We start from the raw sequence: 24,864 nt of genomic DNA, 5'->3' as shown, positions 1-24,864 counted from the left end.
TAGCATGAATTTTAATCAATATTGGTCAGTGACTGAAGTGGGAAGTCGTGATTTATGAAATTATCTCTGGTCTCTACTCTCCCACTCCCGGCACTTCTCCCAACATTCAGGAGCTGGCACACAGTCCCTGCCTTTTTCATGTTACTCATCTACTATTCCTTTAACTGCTTGCATCAAAATGTTAGCCTTTGCTTTCTGCTTATCCTCAGATGTCTGGACAAATGCTTTTTGTGCGATCTGTAGAAGCTGGGTTATTCCCTGCTCATGCCAATTTTCTGTCTTTTGTAATTTTCTTCTAATGTCTGGGGCTGAGTTGGTAACAAAACCAGTTAGTACCAATTGTTCCCCTGCTGGGGATTCTATGTCGAGACCCCCATATTGTATATATATTTGGTCCCAAAAATTGGTCTAACTGTTCGGCACATCCCTGGGGATCTTCTATCAGGGAGGTCAGTTCTTTCTTAAAGTTACGCACTTCAGTACTGGTCAGGGGCACATTTACGAAACCAAGACCCTCTCCCACGGGAACTTCCCGCAGTGGTCTCATCCAGTTGGTTTCTGGCTTATTAGGTCTGGGTTCCTGCTCCCTGGGAAATGAATCAAAGGGTTCTGCCCTTTCTTCCTGAAGAGTCTCACACTGTTCTGAATTAAAGTTACCTCTCTCTCCTGTCAACAGAGGTGGTAATCGAGTGCTTTGTGAGCGAGTCATCATACCACTCCTACTCTCTTCTCTTTTCTCTAGCTATGGTGGAGGAGGGGAAGGTGCAGAAGGGTAGGGCATAGGAGGGGGAGGAAAGATAGGAGCCGGCATAGGAGGAACATAAGGTGGAGGGAGGGAATGTAAGCACATCCCACCCTTGTGGTTCAGGGACAAAAGGTTCCTCCTCTCTCTTGTCCTTGTACTCTTTTTCTTTCAAAACCAATTGATCACATGATCCCCTAAGCCAGCAGGCTGCATATTCCCTGCTCTCTAGGTTATCTCTCTGGTTTTGATAGAGCCAGATGTTCAAAGCTTGACACATCCAGTCATCCTCGGATCCGAGCTTTGGCCAGGTCACGGAGCTCCCTTTAATCGGGTATTTAACCCAGTCCCTACAACAATACCTGACCATGGTCAGTTTGTCCTTTCCATGGGTCCTTCCCGTGCCCCACTCAGATAACATCAACCCGGGCGGGCTGTACGTAGTTATCTGATTCTCACATCCTTTACCAGGACTCTCTTCCTTGCTACCCATACTTCCCATACTGATAGGCAAGTAAAATTCCTCTTACCGGGTTCCAGTAGCAAGGCTCAAGTGCGCTTCCTTCTGTCGTTTGTTCTCAATGTCTCTTCTCGGATATCACTCGCTTCTTCCACTGACCAGCCACCCGTCGCCCGTGAGTCCAGCTGAATCAGCTGGGGTGCACCTACTCTCGTCGTCGGGCACTCTGTCAGTGGAGGGAGTGTGATCCCGGACGAGCTCCCATTTGTTAGAAACAGAATTACCTTTAAAGAAATTGCTCGAGACAAAAATTGAGAACAAAGAACATTTATTACAACAACAATGCAAAGTTGGATGCTTCCCCTTACCCTGGGAATACACACATACACTGGGGCTCACCCAACTTTTATACAGTTGATTTCAGTATAGGAATACCCTCCCCCTTACATTCTTCTGCCTCCTGCTGGAGAGGTTTGGCATTAGGCAATCCTGTCTGCCTACGTGCTGTTTCTGTGCACTTGGTGGACCAGGGGGTATTCTGTCGGTGTCCCTTCATGTTATTGTCCTTATTCACACCTTCCTGATTCTCGGAGCTACAGTCTCTTGATATGCAGACTTTGCTAATCCTGTCTAGGGTTAACTAATTTAATATGTATAACTTTGTAAATCTATGGTTAACCAATTAGATATGTAGAACTTGGTACTTCTGTCTAGGGCTAGGAGACCCTTATCTCATCCAGACTATCTCAACTTCCTACACTCTATTGTTCCTTACCACTCCTTATCTTATTCATATGGTGGGCTCATTGATCTTGTCACAAAGACTAGAGGATTCTTATCTTAAATGTGCTGACTCTGCTTTCCTGCATCCTAATTCCCAAGCTCATCCTGTTTGTACTGGTTACATTCATTTACTAATGTATGAATTTTAGTTTCCTTCATGTTCATAATTTTAGATCAGTTTTCTCATCTCTCACACTCCTAAATCGTTTTATGCATTTCCTCTCCCTGTATTTGGGAGCAGACAATTTTGCTCAGCCAACTTTGCTCCATGCTGTGATTGCCACTTAATCACATTTCCTCTTTTTCCCTGAACCATGCAGTAAATATAAAATTATTAATTAATAATTTCTTTCATAATGTTTTAACCCCTAGATTCCAACAATACCCTGTCACATATGGCTTTCTTGAAAGTTTGTATGAAATGTTCTGCTTCTCCGTTTGTCCTGGGATGGTATGGTGCAGACAGTATGTGGTAAATGTTATTGTTGTGCATGAAAGCTTTAAATTTTGCTGATATCAATTGAGGGCCATTGTCGGAGATGAGTTCAATGGGTAATCCATATGATACGAAAATTTCTCTGAGCTTTTTAATGGTCTGACCCGCTGTCTTTTTTTCATGTGGATTACAATCGGCCATTTCGAGTGCGCGTCGACTACTATCAGGAAATTCTTTCTCATGAATGGCCCTGAAAAGTCTATGTAGATGTGATGGCACGGTTGTGATGGCCATTTCCATGGGTTTTCTTCTGCCTGAGGTACTTTGGGTTGTGCCTCCTGGCATGTACTGCACCTTTTGACTATGTGCTTGATATCTTCCCCTATGGAAAGCCACCAGATGTGCATCCAGGCTAGTGCTTTCATACACACTATCCCTGGGTGGTTATTGTGTAGTTTGGCCAAGACATCTTGTTGCCACTTCTTGGGAATGACAGTTTAGGTTCCCCATAGTACGCATCCTTCTTCGACGGACAGTTCGCCATGACTGGTGTAATAGGGCTTCATTTCCTCTGACATTTCCTGATCTACTGGCCAGTCATTGTTTATGAAATAGAATACTCTGGACAGTATTATATCTTGCCATTATTGGAAGTTGATTCAGTTGGCTTTGATTTATTTCTGTTTCTTCTGATGTCCATTTTACGAATGATGGTCACTTTTTAGTCACTGCTGATAAGTATTTCTCCATTTACCTTGAATACTGATACGATTGGAGTTGCCCAATCAGAGTACTGGATTTTTTCTAATATCCTTTCTTTCTGCAGTCTATTAAGTTCTGATTTGATTTTTTTTCCTTTATTGCAAAAGGTATGGCTCTAGGTTTGTAAAATTTGGGTTCTGCTTCAGGTTTCACGTGTAGTTTGGTTCATACCCCACAAATGTTTCCCAAACATTTTTCGAATACTGTGCTGTAACGTTTTAAAATTGGAGCCAGTTTGGAGTCCATGGTTCGCTGCAGGTGTTCATCCTGTTTTTTTTCTTTGTAACTTTTGGCTGATTATCTTCCCTATTTCTGGTCAATCCAGCTGAAGGTTGCTTAACCAATAGCGACTGAGCATTGCTGGCCCCCTCAGTGACCACGATATTAGAGGGGCAACTGGTTAGATTGATCCTTGTACTTAATGTGCACATTGCACTTTCCAAAAACTTATATTTCCTCTGCAGTAGAAGTTTTTAAGGTGGTGTCCATTTGGAGCATCTTTGCGTGTGGTAGCAGGCGCTCCTTCATTGTTCTGGGCATTAGGGAAACTGCTGCTCCCGTATCTAGTTCCATCTGTATCGGTTTGTTGTTAATGTGGATATGCATGTAAAAATTTATTTTCTGTGGCTCAGTCCACAGATGTGGATTACTTGTATAACATGTTTACTTTCATTTGGTTTCTCTTCTGATTCATTGGTATCCGTGTTCTCAGTGTCTGGGCTATCTCCTGTCTCTTGTGCAAATTGTATTTTTCTGGAGCATGGTGAGTAATTTTTCTTTAGTTTAACCAATGGGCATCTTGCTTTGATGTGCTCCTTCTCTTTGCATTTGTGGCACTTGGCTTTTTTGAAATAGCAATTATTGGGATTGTGATTCGTCTTCCCACAGTGAAAACATTTTTGGTGAGCAGGTTCCTGGTGGGAAGAATCATGGCCCCAAGATTTATTGATAGTTAAGTCTCTCTGGCAGACATCTGCATTGTTTACCGCTATCTCGGCAGCAGTAGCAAAGTCTTAACATCAGTTCAAGTGTCAGATTTCGGGTTCATTGCAATTAGTTTTTCTCGGGTAGTTTGTTCAGCTAAACCCATTACTAATTGATCTCTTAATGCACTGTCTCTGAATTGTCCAAATGCAGAGTATCTTGACAGTTTACATAATGCAACCATGAAATTTGGGACAGACTCCATGCTGTTGTTTACAACTTTAAAATTTATGTCTCTGTCATTTCTGGAGGTTGGGGGTTAATGCCTCCTCCCATTATGGTAAAAAACAATGCATGTTTTTTATTCAATGGAGGATTTTCTGTAATATCATGTACAATACAATGATTATCAAAACATTCTATATAGGCTTCCGAAGAGTCTTCTTTAAATTTGTTGAACTGAGCAGCAGGAACAGCTGCCAGTATCTCTTGGGTTTCCCAGCTTTTCGCTGTCTTCTGTAGTTAGAGTTGATACATGTGTAATGGTTTAGCAAGTTCTTGAATCCTCATCACCACTGTTATGTTTGAGGTCTCCCGTTGAAATAAAAGACAACCACAATGTCAGTGCAGACTAACTCAATGCTTTACTAATTACATACTACAAGCATTACTACAAAACGTTCAGTATAAATCAGTTCCCCATGTCATCACATTCATGTAATGGTGTCATATCCAACAGAAGGCTTCTTGATCATATCAGAGATTTGGATCCAGAGCTTGGATTGCTGATGGATCGAATAGGATTCTGTGCCACTGCAAAGGCTGCAGGAGCGCTGGAGGCGAATTGATGGATATTCAGTGACTCTTTCTCTTGAGATTTTCTGGACACTGGGTGATTCTAAAGGGACTCTATCTGCCTTTTGGCAGCAGAAGGCAATTTTGAGTAATATCACATATTCTGTACTATTACATGACAATAAAGGCATATTGAATCTTGGCAAATTTGCTATCCGGGGAGTCAAACTGATAAATCTTAACTGTACTTCTGCAATCAAAGGTTTATTCTTCCTTAAGTAAGAAGATAAGATCTGGTCATCAATACTTTTAAAATTCACAATATTTCTATACAAGGTCATGCCAAGTGTCTTGTATAACTGGAGCATGTTTTTCCACTTTTACTCAAACCATCTTCCAATAAAAAATCACCATACCATTTTCTTTATGAATTAAAATGAATGATGATTTTAACATTTTGTATTTTGAGGCCCCTCTGAACACCAACTCCATTTCAGTAAATATTCCACCAAAACAAATAACCTCATGTTACTCCCCATACTTTTCAGAATACCAATAAAAGTATATAATTTTGGATACTGTTGTGGGGGTGGGGGTGGAAAACGACCTACCAGTGACAATTCACGACTGTCAGGTCTCTGGCACGGAGTCTAGCCTTGTGAATAAGAAGGGAAGGGAGGAGAAGAAACAAGTTGCAGTGATAGGGGAACAGATAAGAGGTTCAGTGGAAGATATTGAGAATCCCAGATGATACATTGCTTCCCTGGTGCCAGAGTCTGAGGTATCTCAGATTGAGTTCATGCCATTCTCAGTAGGGAGGGTGAGCAGACAGATGTTGTGGTCCATGTAGGGACCAATGTCATGGGTAGGAAGGGTGATGCGGTCCTGAAGAGAGTTCAGAGAGTTTGGAGTTAAGTTGAAGGACAGGACCACTAGGATTGTGATCTTAGGATTGCTACCCGTGCCACTAGTGAGGTTAGAAATAGGAGGATGATGCAGCTTAACATGTGGCTAAAGAGATGGTACAGAAGGGAGGGATTCAGGTTTCTGGGTCACAGGGCTCTCTTCCAGGGAAGATGGGACCTATTTCGATAGGATGGTTTGCATCTGATCAGGAGGGGAGCTAATATCCATGTGGAAAGGATTGCTAGTGCTGCTCCTTTGGGAGTGGGATGGTTGGTTTAAACTAAATTTACAGGATATTGGGAACCAGAGTGCCAGAGGCAGATAGTGTAGTGAAGGAGGAAAAAGATTATGTGAGGCTGCATATATAGATAGAAATCAAAGGGTTGTAAGTGGTGGAAATGTTCTCAGGTGCATCTATTTCAATGCAAGGAGTATTGTGGGAAAGGCAGACAAGGTTAGAATGTGGATTGGCATGTGGAATTATGATATTGTGGTCATCAATGAAACGTAGTTGCAGAAGTGGTGCTTTGTGTGTGTGTGTATGTGTGCGTGCGTGTGTGTGTGTGTGTGTGTGTGTGTGTGTGTGTGTGTGTGTGTGTGTGTGTGCGCGTGTGTGCGTGTGTGTGTGTGTGTGTGTGTGTGTGTGTGTAAAACTGGTTCAATGGGTCCCCAGGGCAACAAATCTGAACATGGCTGGTTGAACAGTAGTTTTTTTATTTACATGTGATGGGGAGTCGCAACAGGGGTAAAAGACACACTTGCCAGATTAAATGACACACAACCACTTGCTGAAAGAAAGCTATACAATCAAGTTACAACATGCAATACCAGCCACCCCTTGATGTCTCTAGCAGGCACAACTCTTATCTTAGCTAAACTAGGGACAATAATTTCAAGACACACAATGCTACAGCTCTAAATCTTTTGCCTGCACACACCTTACTAATGACTTGCCAATATTGCCCAAGGTGACCTACCTGGAGTGGAGCTCACATTAATCCCAGAAGAGAAAGAAGTAGATGACTTATATGTAGTGGGCTTTATAGTGCCATCAGAGTATGGCCTAGATATCAATGAGAAAATTATAGAGACAATGACTAGGTGCATGCTGACCTGTGGGCAAGGTTTGACCTTGATTGGCAGGTGAGGTGACTTCCGATTAGGTTTCAGATAGAGAGGTCATATGGCCCTCTGCAATCCATATTCCCACCAAGTTCTAGATGGAGAGGCTACATGCCCCTCCACAATCCACTTTACAAACAAGGTTCCAGATGGAGGGGTCACATGACCCCCCTCAAATTCCACACTACAAGAGGCAAGACTAGCAGATCAATGTTCAGGGGTTTTGATGTTTCAGAAGAGATAGATTGAGAGGGGTGAAAGGGGAAGGAATGGAATTGCTTGTCAGGGAACATGTCACAACAGGGCTGAGACAGAACACACAAGAGGATTTGTCTGCTGAGACTTTATGGTAGACTGAGGAATGGGAAAGTATGTCCACACTCATGGGATTGAATTATAGACCACCCAATAGTCAGTGAGTTGGGAGAAAATCTGTTGAGAGATAGCAGATAGCTGCAGGAAACATAAAATACTTTAGTGATAGAGAGTTTTACTTTCTACATATTGACTGGGAATTCCATCTGTAAATGGGGATGGCTTGGAGTTTGTCAAATGTATTCAGAAAAGTTTTTTAAATCCATATATAGGAATACCAATTGGATCTGGATCACCTGGGAAGATCATCCTTCTAATTCTTGTAAATACTTCTTGCCACAAAAGTTTAACCATCACACATGACCAAGTTGAATGAAGTTAAAACACTTAAAACATAGTTCTGGTATTTCTGGCTTAGATTTGTGCAACTTCTGTGGAGTAAGATACAGCTGATGTAAAAAATTATATTGAACCAACCCATATCTCACCTTAATAGTTGAAATTACACTATCCACATACCATTCAGACCAAGATTGTTCTGGTATTGCAACAATTAAGTCGGACTCCCACCTTTCCCTTCATCTCTGCACTTTCTAACTGAAGAGTAAAATGCATTCTGGTGATAAATTTGGGTATATCACCCATCCAAAGTGTTCATTCCATTTCAGCAACTCCTGGATGAGTCAATTCCTGTCTCCATCACTCCCTTAAGAAACCTCTCAGTTGAAGAAAATATACATCCATCAGTAATTGCATTAACTTGTCTTTTTTCAAATTTTATTTTAGAGTTTTCATCTATAATGCAAGTAACATTGAAAGTAATTACATCAATTATTAATCATTTATACATTGGATTGTATTTTAATCCCCAATACACAAAAAAACAAATAATAACAAAATAAAAATAATTTTAAAAATCACCAGAAGCACTTTTTGCAGCTCAATGTCATACATATATATTTTCAATAATTCAAATCTTAATTCTGAATTATTCCTGATGCACAAAAAGTATTCTTTGTAACACAATATCATATATAGATATATAAATATATTCCTGAAAGAATATACCACATGAAAAGTAGATACATCAGTTATTAATCATTTATACACTGCATTGTTTTAATCTCTCTCCCAAATTTTAAACAAAAAAATGAATATAAAACAATAAAATTTTTTTAAAAACTAAAGGTTAGTCCAAAAGCACTCTTCAAACTCAATATCATATCAAATCTTCTAATAATTAAAGTATTACTTCTAAATTACTCCCAACTTCTCTTAAAAAAGCACACAAAAAATTTCTCAAAAATATTACAACACAATATCATAAGCATATCCTTCAAAAAATATTTAATATCTAATTAATATTTAGTTATAAATATAGCTTTCTACCTTGTAAGTAATCTCACGTTAATCTCTTCATCTCCAAATATTAAATTAAATAGAAATCCTCCAATAATTAAGATCTTACTTCTAATATATTCTTCTTTCTTTGGCTTGGCTTCGCGGACGAAGATTTATGGAGGGGGTAAAAAGTCCACGTCAGCTGCAGGCTCGTTTGTGGCTGACCAGTCCGATGCGGGACAGGCAGACACGATTGCAGCGGTTGCAAGGGAAAATTGGTTGGTTGGGGTTGGGTGTTGGGTTTTTCCTCCTTTGCCTTTTGTCAGTGAGGTGGGCTCTGCGGTCTTCTTCAAAGGAGGCTGCTGCCCGCCAAACTGTGAGGCGCCAAGATGCACGGTTTGAGGCGTTATCAGCCCACTGGCGGTGGTCAATGTGGCAGGCACCAAGAGATTTCTTTAGGCAGTCCTTGTACCTTTTCTTTGGTGCACCTCTGTCACGGTGGCCAGTGGAGAGCTCGCCATATAATACGATCTTGGGAAGGCGATGGTCCTCCATTCTGGAGACGTGACCCATCCAGCGCAGCTGGATCTTCAGCAGCGTGGACTCGATGCTGTCGACCTCTGCCATCTCGAGTACCTCGACGTTAGGGGTGTGAGCGCTCCAATGGATGTTGAGGATGGAGCGGAGACAACGCTGGTGGAAGCGTTCTAGGAGCCGTAGGTGGTGCCGGTATACGCTTATCTTTGTGAGGTTTTTCAGTTGGTTGTTTTTCCAGACTCTTTTGTGTAGTCTTCCAAAGGCGCTATTTGCCTTGGCGAGTCTGTTGTCTATCTCATTGTCGATCCTTGCATCTGATGAAATGGTGCAGCCGAGATAGGTAAACTGGTTGACCGTTTTGAGTTTTGTGTGCCCGATGGAGATGTGGGGGGGCTGGTAGTCATGGTGGGGAGCTGGCTGATGGAGGACCTCAGTTTTCTTCAGGCTGACTTCCAGGCCAAACATTTTGGCAGTTTCCGCAAAGCAGGACGTCAAGCGCTGAAGAGCTGGCTCTGAATGGGCAACTAAAGCGGCATCATCTGCAAAGAGTAGTTCACGGACAAGTTTCTCTTGTGTCTTGGTGTGAGCTTGCAGGCGCCTCAGATTGAAGAGACTGCCATCCGTGCGGTACCGGATGTAAACAGCGTCTTCATTGTTGGGGTCTTTCATGGCTTGGTTCAGCATCATGCTGAAGAAGATTGAAAAGAGGGTTGGTGCGAGAACACAGCCTTGCTTCACGCCATTGTTAATGGAGAAGGGTTCAGAGAGCTCATTGCTGTATCTGACCCGACCTTGTTGGTTTTCGTGCAGTTGGATAATCATGTTGAGGAACTTTGGGGGACATCCGATGCGCTCTAGTATTTGCCAAAGCCCTTTCCTGCTCACGGTGTCGAAGGCTTTGGTGAGGTCAACAAAGGTGATGTAGAGTCCTTTGTTTTGTTCTCTGCACTTTTCTTGGAGCTGTCTGAGGGCAAAGACCATGTCAGTGGTTCCTCTGTTTGCGCGAAAGCCGCACTGTGATTCTGGGAGAATATTCTCAGCGACACTAGGTATTATTCTATTTAGTAGAATCCTAGCGAAGATTTTGCCTGCAATGGAGAGCAACGTGATTCCCCTGTAGTTTGAGCAGTCTGATTTCTCGCCTTTGTTTTTGTACAGGGTGATGATGGTGGCATCACGAAGATCCTGAGGCAGTTTACCTTGGTCCCAACAAAGCTTGAAAAACTCATGCAGTTTGGCATGCAGAGTTTTGCCGCCAGCCTTCCAGACTTCTGGGGGGATTCCATCCATACCTGCTGCTTTGCCACTTTTCAGTTGTTCGATTGCCTTATATGTCTCATCCAGGGTGGGAACCTCATCCAGCTCTAGCCTTAGGGGCTGTTGAGGGAGCTGGAGCAGGGCGGAATCTTGGACTGAGCGGTTGGTACTGAAAAGAGATTGGAAGTGTTCTGACCATCGGTTGAGGATGGAGATCTTGTCGCTGAGGAGGACTTTGCCGTCTGAGCTGCGCAGCGGGCTTTGGACTTGGGGTGAGGGGCCGTACACAGCCTTTAGAGCCTCGTAGAAACCCCTGAAGTCGCCAATGTCCGCGCTGAGCTGTGTTCGTTTGGCGAGGCTAGTCCACCACTCATTTTGGATCTCCCGGAGTTTGCGCTGAAGATGGCTGCATGCGCGACGGAAGGCTTGTTTCTTCTCTGGACAGGACGGCTTTGTAAGGTGAGCCTGGTGGGCAGCTCGCTTCTTTGCCAGCAGCTCCTGGATTTCCTGGCTGTTTTCGTCAAACCAGTCCTTGTTTTTCCTGGAGGAGAAGCCCAGTACCTCTTCAGTGGATTGCAGTATGGTAGCCTTCAACTGATCCCAGAGGGTTTCAGGGGACGGGTCCGTGAGGCGGGTTGCAACGTCGAGCTTCGCTTTGAGGTTTGCCTGGAAGTTTCCTCTCGCTTCGTCTGACTGCAGTTTTCCAACATTGAACCTCTTTCTGGGGGCTTTATTGTTCCTGGGCTTTGGCTTGAAGTGAAGGTTGAGCTTGCAGCGAACCAGCCGGTGGTCAGTGTGGCATTCCGCGCTAGGCATGACCCTGGTGTGGAGCACATCTTGTTTGTCACTTTCTCGCACCAGGATGTAGTCCAGGAGGTGCCAGTGTTTGGATCGGGGATGCATCCAGGTGGTCTTAAGGCTGTCCCTCTGCTGAAAAAGGGTGTTTGTAATGACAAGCCGCTGTTCTGCGCAGAGCTCCAACAGGAGGCGCCCATTGTCGTTGCACTTGCCGACGCCATGCTTGCCCAGGATTCCTGGCCAGGTTTCTGAGTCTTTGCCGACACGAGCGTTGAAGTCGCCCAGGATGACAACCTTGTCGGCTGTAGGGGTACGTTGGATGAGGTTGCGCAGGTCGGTGTAGAACTTGTTCTTTTCTGCTGGTTCCGCCTGGAGGGTTGGAGCATAGACACTGATGAGGGTGATGTGACGCTTGTTTTGAAGTGGGAGTCGCATGGACATGATTCGGTCCGAGAGGCCTGTCGGAAGGTTTTCGAGTTTGGAGGCAATGAAGCTCTTGACCATGAAGCCTACACCAGATAGGCGTCGTTCATCCGAAGGCTTGCCAGACCAGTAGAGTGTGTAGCCCGCGCCGCGTTCTTGGAGGCTGCCTACATCTGCCAGGCGGACTTCACTGAGAGCGGCTATGTCGATGTCAAGTCTGAGGAGTTCATGTGCAATGAGGGCAGACCGACGTTCAGGTCGGTGGCTGTCAGTCTTGTCTAGCATGGTTCTGATGTTCCAGCATGCTAGCTTGAGTTTGTGAGCATCTTTTGAGGGGGAGGACGTGGAGGGGGAGGACGTGGAGGGGGAGGACGTGGAGGGGGAGGACGTGGAGGGGGAGGACGTGGAGGGGGAGGACGTGGAGGGGGAGGACGTTGAGGGGGAGGACGTGGACCTGTCCTCGGGCCTGCGCAAAGGAGCTTTTAGGTGGAGTGCAGTGCGCGCAGTACTGGCCCCACCCTTTACACCCATGGTTCGTGTGCCGTGGCCAAGCAAGCTGGGACGTGGCAGCGAGGTCCTTGGGTCGTAGGTTTTATATCGGAGTGGCCTTCTCCTATGCAGGTTTCTTACCCGGGCTGGAGGGGCCTGCCTCCCCTCCTAGGTCGGTCCATACTGCCCGGACCGGGGCCGAGGCCGCCGCAGTTCACCCTGTGCCTGGACTGGGGCCACCGCCTCCCACTCCCTGCCCGGACCGGGGCCTCCGCCTGCCTCACTCGACCGAGGCCGGGGCCGCCGTCTCCCCCTTGCTCCTGCCCGTATCGGGGCCGCCGCCGTCTACCCTTCGCCCGGACCGGGGCCGGGGCCGCTGCTGCTCTCCCTGTGCCCGGACTGGGGCCGCCGTCTCCCCCTTGCTCCTGCCCGTATCGGGGCCGCCGCCGTCTACCCTTCGCCCGGACCGGGGCCGGGGCCGCTGCTGCTCTCCCTGTGCCTGGACTGGGGCCGCCGCCTCCCACTCCCTGTCCGGACCGGGGCCTCCGCCTGCCTCACTCGACCGAGGCCGGGGCCGCCGTCTCCCCCTTGCTCCTGCCCGTATCGGGGCCGCCGCCGTTTACCCTTCGCCCGGACCGGGGCCAGGGCCGCTGCTGCTCTCCCTGTGCCCGGACTGGGGCCGCCGTCTCCCCCTTGCTCCTGCCCGGATCGGGGCCGCCGCCGTCTACCCTTCGCCCGGACCGGGGCCGGGGCCGCTGCTGCTCTCCCTGTGCCCGGACTGGGGCCGCCGTCTCCCCCTTGCTCCTGCCCGTATCGGGGCCGCCGCCGTTTACCCTTCGCCCGGACCGGGGCCGGGGCCGCTGCTGCTCTCCCTGTGCCCGGATATATTCTAAACTCTTTCTAAATTCTAAATTCTAAATTCTAAATTCTAAATTCTAAACTAATATATTCTAAACTCCCCTTATATACCAACTATGAAAAAAGGGAATTTTTTTCTTCAATAAAGTAATCACATATTGATTCTTTAGGCCTACACCCCCCTTTAAAGAAACTCCCAAATATTTTTATAAAAAGCAAAATAACTATAAGAAAAAAGGATTTTTCTGGAAATACTCTTCAAAATTCAATTGAATCTGTGAAAAATTAAAAAAGAAAATAGAGGAATATTTACGTTAAATTGCCTATGTTAAATACAAAAGAAAAATTAGAGTTAACTAATTATTTTTTGAGAGAAGTTTATGAGATTTTGATGTCATTGCAAAACAATAAAGCTCCAGGAGAAGATGGTTTGTCCCCGGAATTTTAAAAAGTATTTAAATAATTATTAATCCCTACATTAATGGGTGTATTAAATCAAATGAAAGGGGTACATGACTTGCCAGAATCTTTTAAAATAGCATTAATAAGTTATTCTAGAAAATAAAATATCTTTTATAATCTTCTTCTTATAGACCTATATCATTATTGAATAAAGATTATAAAATTGCATCCAAATCATTAGCTAATTGATTAGCAAAATATTTACCAAAATTAATAAATATGGATCAGACTGGTTTTATTAAAATAGATGATCTGTAGACAATATAGTTAAATTTATGAGTTTAATAAGTGTAACACAAAAAGAAAAGAAACCAGCAGTAATGGTTGCATTAGATGCAGAAAAAGCATTTGATAGATTAGAATAGAACTTTTTATTTAGTGTATTAAATACATTTGGAATTCCAAATGCTTTTATAAATTGGATAAGAGCATTATATAATTAAACAAAAGCTAAAGTAGTTACAAATAGACAAATATCAAAACCTTTTCTATTAGAAAGGTAATCTAGACAAGGATGTCCATTGTCACCATTTTTATTGGCATTAGCTATAGAACCTTTGGCAGAAACAATTACAAGAGATAAAGAAATTAAAAGGTTTGAGATAGACAATAAAGAACATAAAATCAGTTTATTTGAGGATGATGTCATTGTTTATTTAACAAAACCAGAAATATAATTGAAGAAATGAAATGTAAGATTAGCAGAATATGGCTTAGTATCTGGTTATAAAATTAACATTGATAAAAGTGAAGTGATGCCTATGCTTGACATGGTCTATATGCAAATTTTAAAAATAAAGTTCAAATGGTGGCAAAGAGAAACAATTAAATATTTATGAATAAAAATTGATAGAAATTCAGACAATTTATATAAATTAAATTATTTGCCATTACTAAAAAAGATAGAGGATTATTTGAAAAGATGGTAAGATTTACCTATAACTTTAATAGGGCATGTAAATTGTATTAAGATGAACATTTTTCCAAGAATATTCATTCATTACCTATTTCTATACCAGAAAAGTTTTTCCAAAATTGAAATAAAAATGTATGGGAATTTATCTGGAAGAGTAAAATGCCAAGAATTGGTTTTGAAAAAAACTAACTTGGAAATTTGAACAAGGAGGACTAAAATTATCAAATTTTAAAAATTACTATAAAGCAACTCAATTAAGATTTTATCCTCCTGTTACAAGTTGTTGAGAATAGATTTTGGGTTCAGAGTGAGATGATGAATAGAATTGAAGAAGCTATTCTAGAGCAATTTCTGTGTAAGTGGAATAGTGAATTACTAAAAGGGAAAATAGAAGTACCAATTTTACAATATTTATTGAAGATATGGATCGGGATCCATGAGGAGAGAGGAATGAAAAATTATCAAATATCCAAAATGATGTTAAGACAAAATCAGCTTACTCCTTTTACTTTGAATAATTCTTTATTTGATAGTTGGTATAGTAAAGGTATGCTGAGGATAAAAGATTGTTTTTTTTAGGATCTTTTTTTCTGACTTTTAAGAGAAAAGAGAAATATGAAATACAAAATAACACAATTTTTGCATATTATCAACTTAAATCATATTTAAAAAGGAAATTAGGTACGAATTTAAGACTTCCTGAGCAGTCAATTTGAATATTTAATTACAGATACATTTATGGAGAAATTTATTACTAATATGTATATAAAATTGCAAGATACGATTGGGAAAAAGGATTTACATAAATCAAAACAAAGGTGGGAAAAAGATTTAAATATACAAATTCAAGAAGAAATATGGTCCAGATTGTTTCAAGAGAATGTTATAAAAACAATTAATGTCAGATATCAAATGGTTCAATACAATTTTCTACATCAATTATACTATACTCCATATAAATTAAATAGACTAAACTCCAGTAATTCTGATAAATATTTTCTATGTAATAAGGTAATAGGGACTTTTTTTTACATTTGATTTGGTCCTTTGTAAAAGTGGAAGAATTTTGGAAGGATTTGAGTATATTATTAGGACAAATTATAAAGATAAAAATACAAAAGGATTTGAGAATATTTGTGCTTGGTAATATATATGAAGCAGATATGAAACTGAAGTTGGATAAAGATCAAACTAAATTTTTGAGTATAGCAATAACAGCAATGAAGAAATGTGTGGCAATAATGTAGAAAATGGAACATTTTGTATCAATAGATAGATGGAACATTGAAATGCCAAATTGTATATGATTAGAAAAAATACTTATAGTTTAAGGAATCAGATAGGGAGTTTTTATAAGATCTGGGACCAAATATGAATTTTGTGAATTAAAGTTCATCCACATCATTCATGTCACTTCCTCCTCTCAATTAACAGTTAATAATTAATAGTTAGAAAATAAAATAACTATGGTAGTAATAGCAATTGTAAAGATTTAGATGTTTTCCTTTCTCTTTTTCTTTCTTTGGGGTGGGGGAGAAAATAGAGAAATTTTTTTATTATTTTGTGATGTTATAAGATATTATCTTTATTGATAATGTTTGTATTGGTGCAAATGATAAATAAAATTAAAAAAAAACATTTTGGTGGCACACCACAAGACAGGGGAATTGGCCCCGCTTGTCAGCCATGCGGAGGGGCAGCTGGCCAAAATGGCGCCATCGGGGGTTTCCCTTTCTTTCAGCTCGGGGCTCAGAAACCCACACTTGGGGACTATATGACGCCCGGGTGATGTCAGTGCCCTCCAGCGCCTTCTCAGCCAGGTCTGGGCTGGGAGTATAAGTGCAGCCCAGCAGCCTGCAATAAACCAGTCTGCTCACTGAGCTCAACCAATCTGGTTGCGTGTGTTATTGCAGGAGCAGTGTAGCTGCCGCTACAATTGGTGACCCTGACTGGTTCAAATGTCTTTGAACCCATCATGAGCGAGCCTGGAATCGGCGCTATAGCTGTGAAACTGCCTGAATTCTGGGTTTAGGAGCTGGAGACCTGGTTCGGCCACGCGGAGGCCCAGTTTTACCTCTGCCAGATTTCTACCATGTGGTCGCTGGCCTGGACCAGATGCGTGCTGCATCTTGTTCAGCACCCACCTGCCGAGGACAAGTACAAGACCATCAAGCGAGTGCTTACCGGATCCCTCGGACTATCCAGACATCAGCGTGCCGCTCAGGTGCTGCACTTCGGCAGCCCTGGGGAACAGGTCCCCGATGGAACTGATGGACAAGATGCTCACACTCATGGGTGAGCACACCAACTGCCCACTTTTCGAGTGCATCTTCCTTGAACATATGCCTGATGATATCCGCCCGCTGCTAGTTCAGGAGAGCTTCACTGACCTGAGGACGTTCGCACAGAAGGCCCAAGAGCTATGGCTTGCATGATTCTTGGAAGGCTCAGTGGTCCAGCAGGTCATGAGGCATGAGCATAACCACACCAAGCCCGCCCCTAGCACTGTGGTAGAGCACCCGGCCCCTGCAGGGGCCCCCAAGAGCATAACCAAGGCCACAGCATTCGGTTCAGGCCTCTGCTTCTACCACCAACACTAGGTAGCCAAAGCTCGGAAGTGTTGTCAGCCCTGGTCATTCCAGGGAAACAACCAGGCTGGCTGCTGTTAATGGCTGCGGCGGCTGACCAAGGACACAGCCTTCTTTACCTGCGGACTCGGTGGTCGCCGGTTCCTCATTGTCACTGGAGCCCAGATCAGTGTCTTACTGGCCATGGCCATTGAATCCAGGAACCGACCTGGTGGACCTCCCCTCCATGCAGCCAACGCAACGGCAATCTGGACATATGGAGACAAGACAGTCCACTTCCAGATCGGCCAACGGAATTTCGCGTGGAGGTTCACTGTCTCATCCCTCCCAACTGCTATCCTGGGTGCAAACTTCCTCCTCGCACATGGGCTTCTGGTGGTCATTCGAGGTAGGCACCTGGTGGATGCCCATACCTTCCAGGCTGTTTGGCTTGATGCCTCCTGCTCAGAGCAACCGCTGATGGCCACAATCAGCACACCCAGAGATGAGTTCCAGCAGATCCTGGATGAGTTCCTGACACTCCTCAAGCCACAGTTCTCTGCTGCCTCATTGCGCCACGGGGTGTTCCACCACATCCCCACCCAGGGCCCGCCGGTTCATGCCAAGGCATGCCAGCTCCCGCCTGACAAGCTCCAGGTAGCGAAGGAGAAGTTTCCGCACCTGTTGGAGCTGGGGATCATTTGGCGGTCCGACAGCCCATGGGCCTCGCCGCTTCACCTGGTCCCGAAAGCCTCCGGTGGCTGGCATCCCTGCGGAAACTATAGACGGCTCAATGAGGCAACTGTTCCTGACCATTACCCCATCCCTCACATCCAGGACTTTAATGCCAACCTGCACAGCGTGAGGGTCTTCTCCAAGTTTGACCTGGTGTTCGGATATCACCAGATCCCGGTGCACCCTGAGGACATACCCAAGATGACCATCATCACCCCCTTTGGCCAGTTCGAATTCCTGCGCATGCCAATTTGGGCTCAAGAATGCCACTCAGACCTTCCAGCGCCTCATGGACTCTGTGGGCAGGGACTTGGATTTTGTCTTTATTTATTTGGATGACATCCTTGTCACCAGCAAGGACCGGGCGCAACACAAGGCCCACCGACGTGCCCTTTTCTGGCTGGCCGACTTTGGCCTTACCATCTACCCGGCCAAGTGCCAGTTCGGGAAAGAGTCAATGCAGTTCCTCGGCCATAACATCATGGCCGAAGGAGCCACGGCCGCCGCTGTGAAGATTGCCGCTATCAGGGAGTTCCCATGCCCGAACAGCCTCAAGGGGATGCAAGAGTTCATGAGTATGGTCAACTTTTACAACCACTTCATCCCAGGAGCTGCGAGCATCATGCAGTCGCTGTTCACCCTCATCGCAGCCAAGCATAAGATGCTCGCTTGGAACCCAGAAGCCTGCACTGCATTTGAGGCCACCAAGGACGCCCTAGTGAAGGCCGTCATGCTCATCCACCCGCACACCGACCTGCACATGGCACTCTCTGTCGATGCCTCTGCCACAGCCGTCGGTGCCATCCTGGAGCAGCAGGTGAATGGACATTGGAAGGTCGCTGGCATTCTTCAGCCGCCTGCTCTGCCCGCCAGAATGCAAGTATAGTGCCTTCGACCACGAGTTACTGGGCATGTACCTGGCGGTGCGGCATTTCTGCTATTTTTTGGAGGGGAGGACTTTTACCATCTTCACCGACCACAAACCCCTCACACAGGTGCTCATGATGGCAAAGGATCCCTGGTCTGCCTGCCTCTCCTTCGTGTCGGAGTTTACTACCGACATTCGGCACAAGGCAGGGAAGGACAATGTGGTTGCGGATGCACTCTCGCGACCGGCCATATGTGCGCTGATGCCTGGCCTCGACTTCGACCAGCTCGCCCGGGCCCAGGAGCTGTTGAGGAGATGAGGGCCTTCAAGACCGCCATCACCAGCCTGGGGTTCTGAGACCTCCTGACTCCGAGCAGCGAAGGCACCATCCTGTGCAATATCTCCTTGGGCGCCCCGCGGCCAGTGGTTCCTCAGCAGTGGCACAGGCAGGTCTTCCGTCACATCCATGACCTTTCACATCCATCCATCAGGTCCACGGTCTGGATGGTGGCAGAATGGTTCATATGGCATGGGCTGCGGAAGCAGATCATGGGCTGGGCCAGAACTTTCCCCCATTGCCAGATGCCCAGGGTGCACAGGCACACCAAGGCCCCTGTACAGGAGTTCAAGCATGTCCGGGAGCGGTTCAGCACATTAATGTGGACATCGTCGGGCCCTTACTTGTTTCCTGGGGCAACCATTACTTGTTTACGGTAGTGGACCACACTGCTCACTGGCCCGAGGCAATCCCAATGCCAGACACCTCCAATGACTCCTGCTCCTGATCCCTGTTGCATGGTTGGATCGCCTGGTTCGGCATCCTGGTTCACCCTTACAAACAATTTGTAAGGTATGAAAGTTTTAGACGAGGAGTATAAAATTAATTTATTTGCTGATGATGTATTGGTGTATTTAATAAACCCAGCTCAGTCACTTTTGCAGTTGAAGGAGTGTTTAATACAATATGGATGTCTTTCTGGATATAAAGTTAATTGGGAAAAAAGTGAAATATTACCAGTAAGTGAAGGAGATTATTCAGTTTATAAGAATATTATTAATTTTAAATGGACTGATTGAATTTAATATTTGGGTATAATTTTGAATGTTAATTATCAATCTTTATATAAATTAAATTATGTTCCGTTAATGAAAAAAATTAAAACTGATTTGATTAAATGGAAAGATTTACCTATTAATTTAATGGGTAGGATAAATACAATTAAGATGAATATTTTTCCGCGTATACAATATTTGTTTCAATGATAATATTTTTTTTCAAGACTTGAATAAAATGGTTAGAGAGTTTTTATGGAGAGGTAAATTTTCAAGAGTAGTTTTGAATAAATTAACTTGAGTTAGGGGGATTACACTTACCACATTTTCAAAATTATTATGAAGCAGCCCAACTTAAATTTATTAGTTCATTGATGGATTTGGTACGGCCTCCTAGTTGGGCCAAAATTGAGATGGCAAATATTTCTGAATTTGAAATACATCAATTTTTGTTTAGATGGAATATAAATTTGTTACAACAATATAATGTGCCTATACTAAAACATTTAATGAAGTTATGGATAAAGAAAAATAAAATGATAGGTTCTAGGGGTAAATTATCGGCTTTGACTCCATTGTATAATAATCAACTTATTTCTTTTTCAATGCATAATCGAAGTTTATTGCATTGGAGATTTAAAGGTGTGAAAAATTTGGGAGATTGTTTTAAAGAGGGTAAATTTTTATCTTTTAATCAGATGAGGGAAAGTTTTGGTATTGATAAGAACTCTTTGTTTCTCTATTATCAAATTCGATCTTTGGTAAAATGTATGTTTGGTAGAGATATGATTTTACCTGAAATGACTAAATTTGAGACTTTTCTTATGAAGGTACCAGAGAAGGGTTATATTTCATCTATGTATCAGGATGGTATGGATAAAAAGGGTTGGGATAGATCTAAAAGTAAATGGGAAGCGGATACTGGTTTTATTTTTTCCGAAGATGATTGGTTAGATATCTGTTATGATAGTGTAACTAGATTGATAAATGCACATTATGCAATGATTAACTATAATTTTTTACATCAATTATACTTAACACCTGAAAAATTAAAGAAGTATGGTTTTCATGAATCAGATTTGTGTTTTAGATGTGGTGATACGGTTGGAACTTTTTTTTCATGCTGTTTGGTCATGTATACATATACAATCTTTTTGGAAGAAAATTCAGTCATTTTTAGAATACCTGTATAAGATTAAAATACTTTTAGATCTGACAGTATTTTTATTGGGTAGTTTGCAACCTCTGAAAGGCTTGGGATTAGATAAGTTTCAGCTTGCTTTTGTATATTTAGCTTTATCTGTAGCGAAAAAATATATTGCTAGTATGTGGAAAGATACAAATATGATTGATATTAATAGATGGCATGATGAGATGAGATATTGTTTAATAATGGAAAAAATTATGTGTTTTGCGTGATAATTATATTTTTTAAATTAATAAGTGGTTGTTATATTCAGAATATTTACATTTCAATTTACTTTGATTAGATCTTAATATGTATATTTAATTTTTCTTTAATATTTTTTCTTTTTTCTTTCTTTACGGCTCTCCTTAGGAGAGTTGGGTGAGGGGGGGGGGGTTTCTTTTCTTTTCCTTTTTTTTTCTATATATAAAAAATAACATTCATGTTTATGGTTAATTGTTGTATATGTCATATATTATTTGTTTTTTGAATGAATAAATAAAGTTTAAAAAAAATAAAATACAACACCTCACACTTGTCTGCATTAAATTCTATCTGCAATTTTCTGACCTATTTTTCCAGTTGGTCCAGATCCCTGTGCAAGCTTTGAAAGCCTTCCTCACTGTCCACAACACCTACAATCAGTGACATCACCAAACTTGCTGATCCAATTTCCCACATTATCATCCAGATCATTGATATAGACAACAAACAACAATGGTCTCTGCACTAATCCCTGAAGCACACCTCTAATCACAGGCCTCCAGTCTGAGAAGCAATCATCCAGTACCTCTTTGTCTTCTCCCATTCAGCCAATTTTGAATCCATTTTGCAACCTCTCCATGGATACCTAGTGTCTGAACCTTCTGAACTAACCTCCCATGTGAGACCTTTACTAAAGTCCATGCAGATAACATCTACTTCTTGGTAATCTCCTTGAAAAACTCCATAAGATTCATTAAATATGCACAAAGCCATGCTGACTAACCTTAATCAGTTCCTGACTGTCCAAATATTTGTATATCCAATCTCTCAGGACACCCTCCAATAATTTACCCACACTGATGTCAGGCTCACCGGCCTGTAATTTCCTGGTTTACCTTTGGAGCCTTTTTAAAACAATGGAACAACATGAGCTCCAAACCGCCAATCCTCCGGCACCTCACCTGTGGCTATGGACGTTTTAAATATTTTTGCCAGGGCACCTTCAATTTCTACACGTCTTCCTCAAGGTTCGAGGGAATATCATGTCACGCCCAGGGAATTTATCTACCTTTATTTGTTGTAAGCCAGCAAAAACCATCTCCTATTTAATCTCTATATGTTCCATGCCACTACTCTTGATTCCCTTCCTTCCTTGTACACCATGCCAGTTTCCTGGGTAAATACTAATACAAAAAAACTGTTTAAGACCTCCCCCATCTTGTTAGGTTCCACACATAGAAGACCACTCTGATCTTCTTTGGACCAATTTCGTCCCTTACAATCCTTTTACTCTTAACATAATTGTAGAAACCCTTCGGGTTTACCTTCACATTATTTGCCAAAGCAATCTCATATCTTTTTGCCTTCCTGATTTCCTTCTTAAATATTTCTTACAGTTTCTATACTCTTCCTGTATCTCATTTGCTCCTTGTTGCCTATATCTGCTATACATCTCTCTGTTCTTCTTTACCAGATTGCTGATATCCCTTGAAAATGAAGGTTCACTATGCCTGTTAACTTTGCCTTTCATCCTTACAAGGAACATGCCAACTCTTTACTCAATATTTCGCCTTTGAAGGCCTTCCACTTACTGAACACATCCTTGCCAGAAAATAACATCCCAATCCATTCTTCCCAGATCCTTTCTCATTTCCATAAAATTGGCCTTTCTCCAATTTAGAATCTCAACTCGAGGACCAGACCTATCTTTGTCCATAATTAACTTGAAACTAATGACATTATGGTCACTGGATCCATAATGTTCACCTACACATACTTCTGTCAGCTGACTGGTTTGGTTCCCTAATAGGAGATCAAGTATTGCATCCTCTCTTTTGGTACCTCTATATATTGATTTAGAAAACTTTCCTGAACACATTTGACAAACTCCAAGCCATCCAACCCTTTTACAATGTAGGAGTCAATATGTGGAAAGTTAAAATCTCCTACTATCACAGCTTTCTGTTTCTTACATTAATCTGCTATTTCTCTCCAGATTTGCTCTTCCAATTCTCTCTGATTATTGGACAGTCTATAATACATCCCTATCAGTGTGGTCACACCTTTCCCATTCTCAGCTCCACCCATATGGGCTCTGTAAATGAGCCCTCTGGGCTGTCCTGGCTTAGCACAGCTGTGATATTTTCCCTGACTAGCAATGCCACTCTTCCCCCTTTAATCCCTCACCCTCTATCAAGTCTGAAACAACAGAACCCTGGAACATTGAGCTGCCAGTCCTGCCCCTTCTGCAACCAAGTTTCACTAATAGCAATAATGTTGTAATCCCACATGCCAATCCATGCCCTGAGGTCGCCTGCCTTTCCATCAATACTTCTTGTATTGAAATAAATACACCTGGAAACATTTCTATCACATACAAACCTTTGATTTCTGTCTATACATGCAGTCCCTGCATGAACTTTATCCTCTTCCACCTCACTATCTGGTTCCCACCCCCCTGCCAATCTAGTTTAAACCCCTTGGAGCAGCACTAGTAAACTGATTCACAAGGATGCTAGTCCCCCTCCAGTTCAGGTGCAAACTATCCTGTCGGAAGAAATCCCTAAATTTTACCTAAAGGGTTCAGATGTGAAACTTGACTGACCACTTTTTGCTCATGGGTCCTGTCTGACCTGTTGAGTTCGTCCAGCAATTCTTTGTTCAACATTCCAGCATCTGGACCTTTAGTGTCACTCAATTTTTAATCTAGTTGGCTAGTTGGCCTCCTATCCTGTGTGGCATAACCCTCCACTCCAACCTACCTTATCAAATACTTTGCTGACATCCATATAAAGAACATAAGCTGCCTTGCTACCCTCTTCAAAATTTTCTATCAACTTTGTGAGACACAATTTCCCACACAAATCCATGCTGGTTCTCTTTGATTTTCCCCTGGCCATCAAATGTTCATATATTCTATCTCTGTGTCCTCTCCGGCTGTTCCCTGCCCCCGAAGTCAGGCTATCCAGTTTGTATTTACCTGGATTATCCTTGCAGCCCTTTTTAAATAATGGCACCACATTTATCCCTTCCCCAGTGTTTGAATGGAAAGTCTGTTAATTTAATTTTCAAAACCCGTTTTTCTTGCGATTGGAACAAACTTCTGCCTTATTTGTTAATCACAACCACTTTGGCTTGTTATCCAGGCATTGTCCATGTACCTTGGAGGGGCACCTGCGGGACCAGCTGGAACTGGCAAAACTGAAACAACAAAAGACTTGGCCAAGGCTCTTGGATTGCTTTGCGTTGTAACAAATTGTGGAGAAGGCATGGATTTCAAAGTAAGAACTTATAATCATCCTTAGTAGCTGTGATGCACTGTAGTACGAACAAAACAAGCACAAACTAGGAAGGCTGTAATACCCTTCTGGCTCCGTGTGCTCTGCTTCTGCTCAAGGGCCAGCGTGAGCCTTATATGGGGCCAATGATTGGCAGGGAGTAGGTGGAGCCAGTCTCCCAAGTTACCTCCCTGCAGGTTCAGTGGATTGCCCCCTGCAGTAGATACAAAGTAATTGGAAGAGAAAAGAAACCACATTTACAAACTCAGCCGATCTGATGGTTGACATAGCCTCTGGGACTGTCGCAGGACAGGCTCCTGGTCAATGGTCAGTGGAGATGGGCCACCTGAAGATTGGCTGGGTCAGGGGTGGTCGGAGCGGCCAGCAGTGTAGGCAGGGTGGTGCATGGCAGTGAGAGGGTATAGGTCAGAGGTGGGTCCACAGGCAGCAGGTTCCTGTGGTTGATGGTGGGCAGGGGGGAGGATCTCAGCTCTGGGAGGGTTCTGAAGATGCTAGGGGTGCCTGGGATGGGGGACTGGACTCCCACCAGTGCCAGGTCCTGAATCAAGACAGTGTCCTCATGTCCATTGAGGTACGTCATGTAAGGGTAATGTGGATTGGCATGGAGGAGGTGCACCTGCTCAACC

At 43.3% G+C, this 24,864-nt stretch overlaps 1 protein-coding gene across 3 annotated transcripts in view; it reads left to right on the top strand.

Moving 5' to 3' along the window:
• Positions 1 to 24,864, top strand: part of dnah10 (dynein axonemal heavy chain 10) — a 677,292-nt gene that overhangs the window by 288,877 nt on the left and 363,551 nt on the right. For all 3 annotated transcript variants that reach the window (XM_069933473.1, XM_069933472.1, XM_069933474.1), the window contains one exon: positions 24,086 to 24,220. In XM_069933473.1, the coding sequence (XP_069789574.1) occupies positions 24,086 to 24,220 (135 nt within the window). The remainder of the gene's footprint in view (positions 1 to 24,085; positions 24,221 to 24,864) is intronic.

The sequence above is a fragment of the Narcine bancroftii genome, chromosome 4 (assembly GCF_036971445.1).
Source record: "Narcine bancroftii isolate sNarBan1 chromosome 4, sNarBan1.hap1, whole genome shotgun sequence".
Taxonomy (NCBI): Eukaryota; Metazoa; Chordata; class Chondrichthyes; order Torpediniformes; family Narcinidae; genus Narcine; species Narcine bancroftii.
This window is presented reverse-complemented; position numbering and strand designations above follow the sequence as displayed.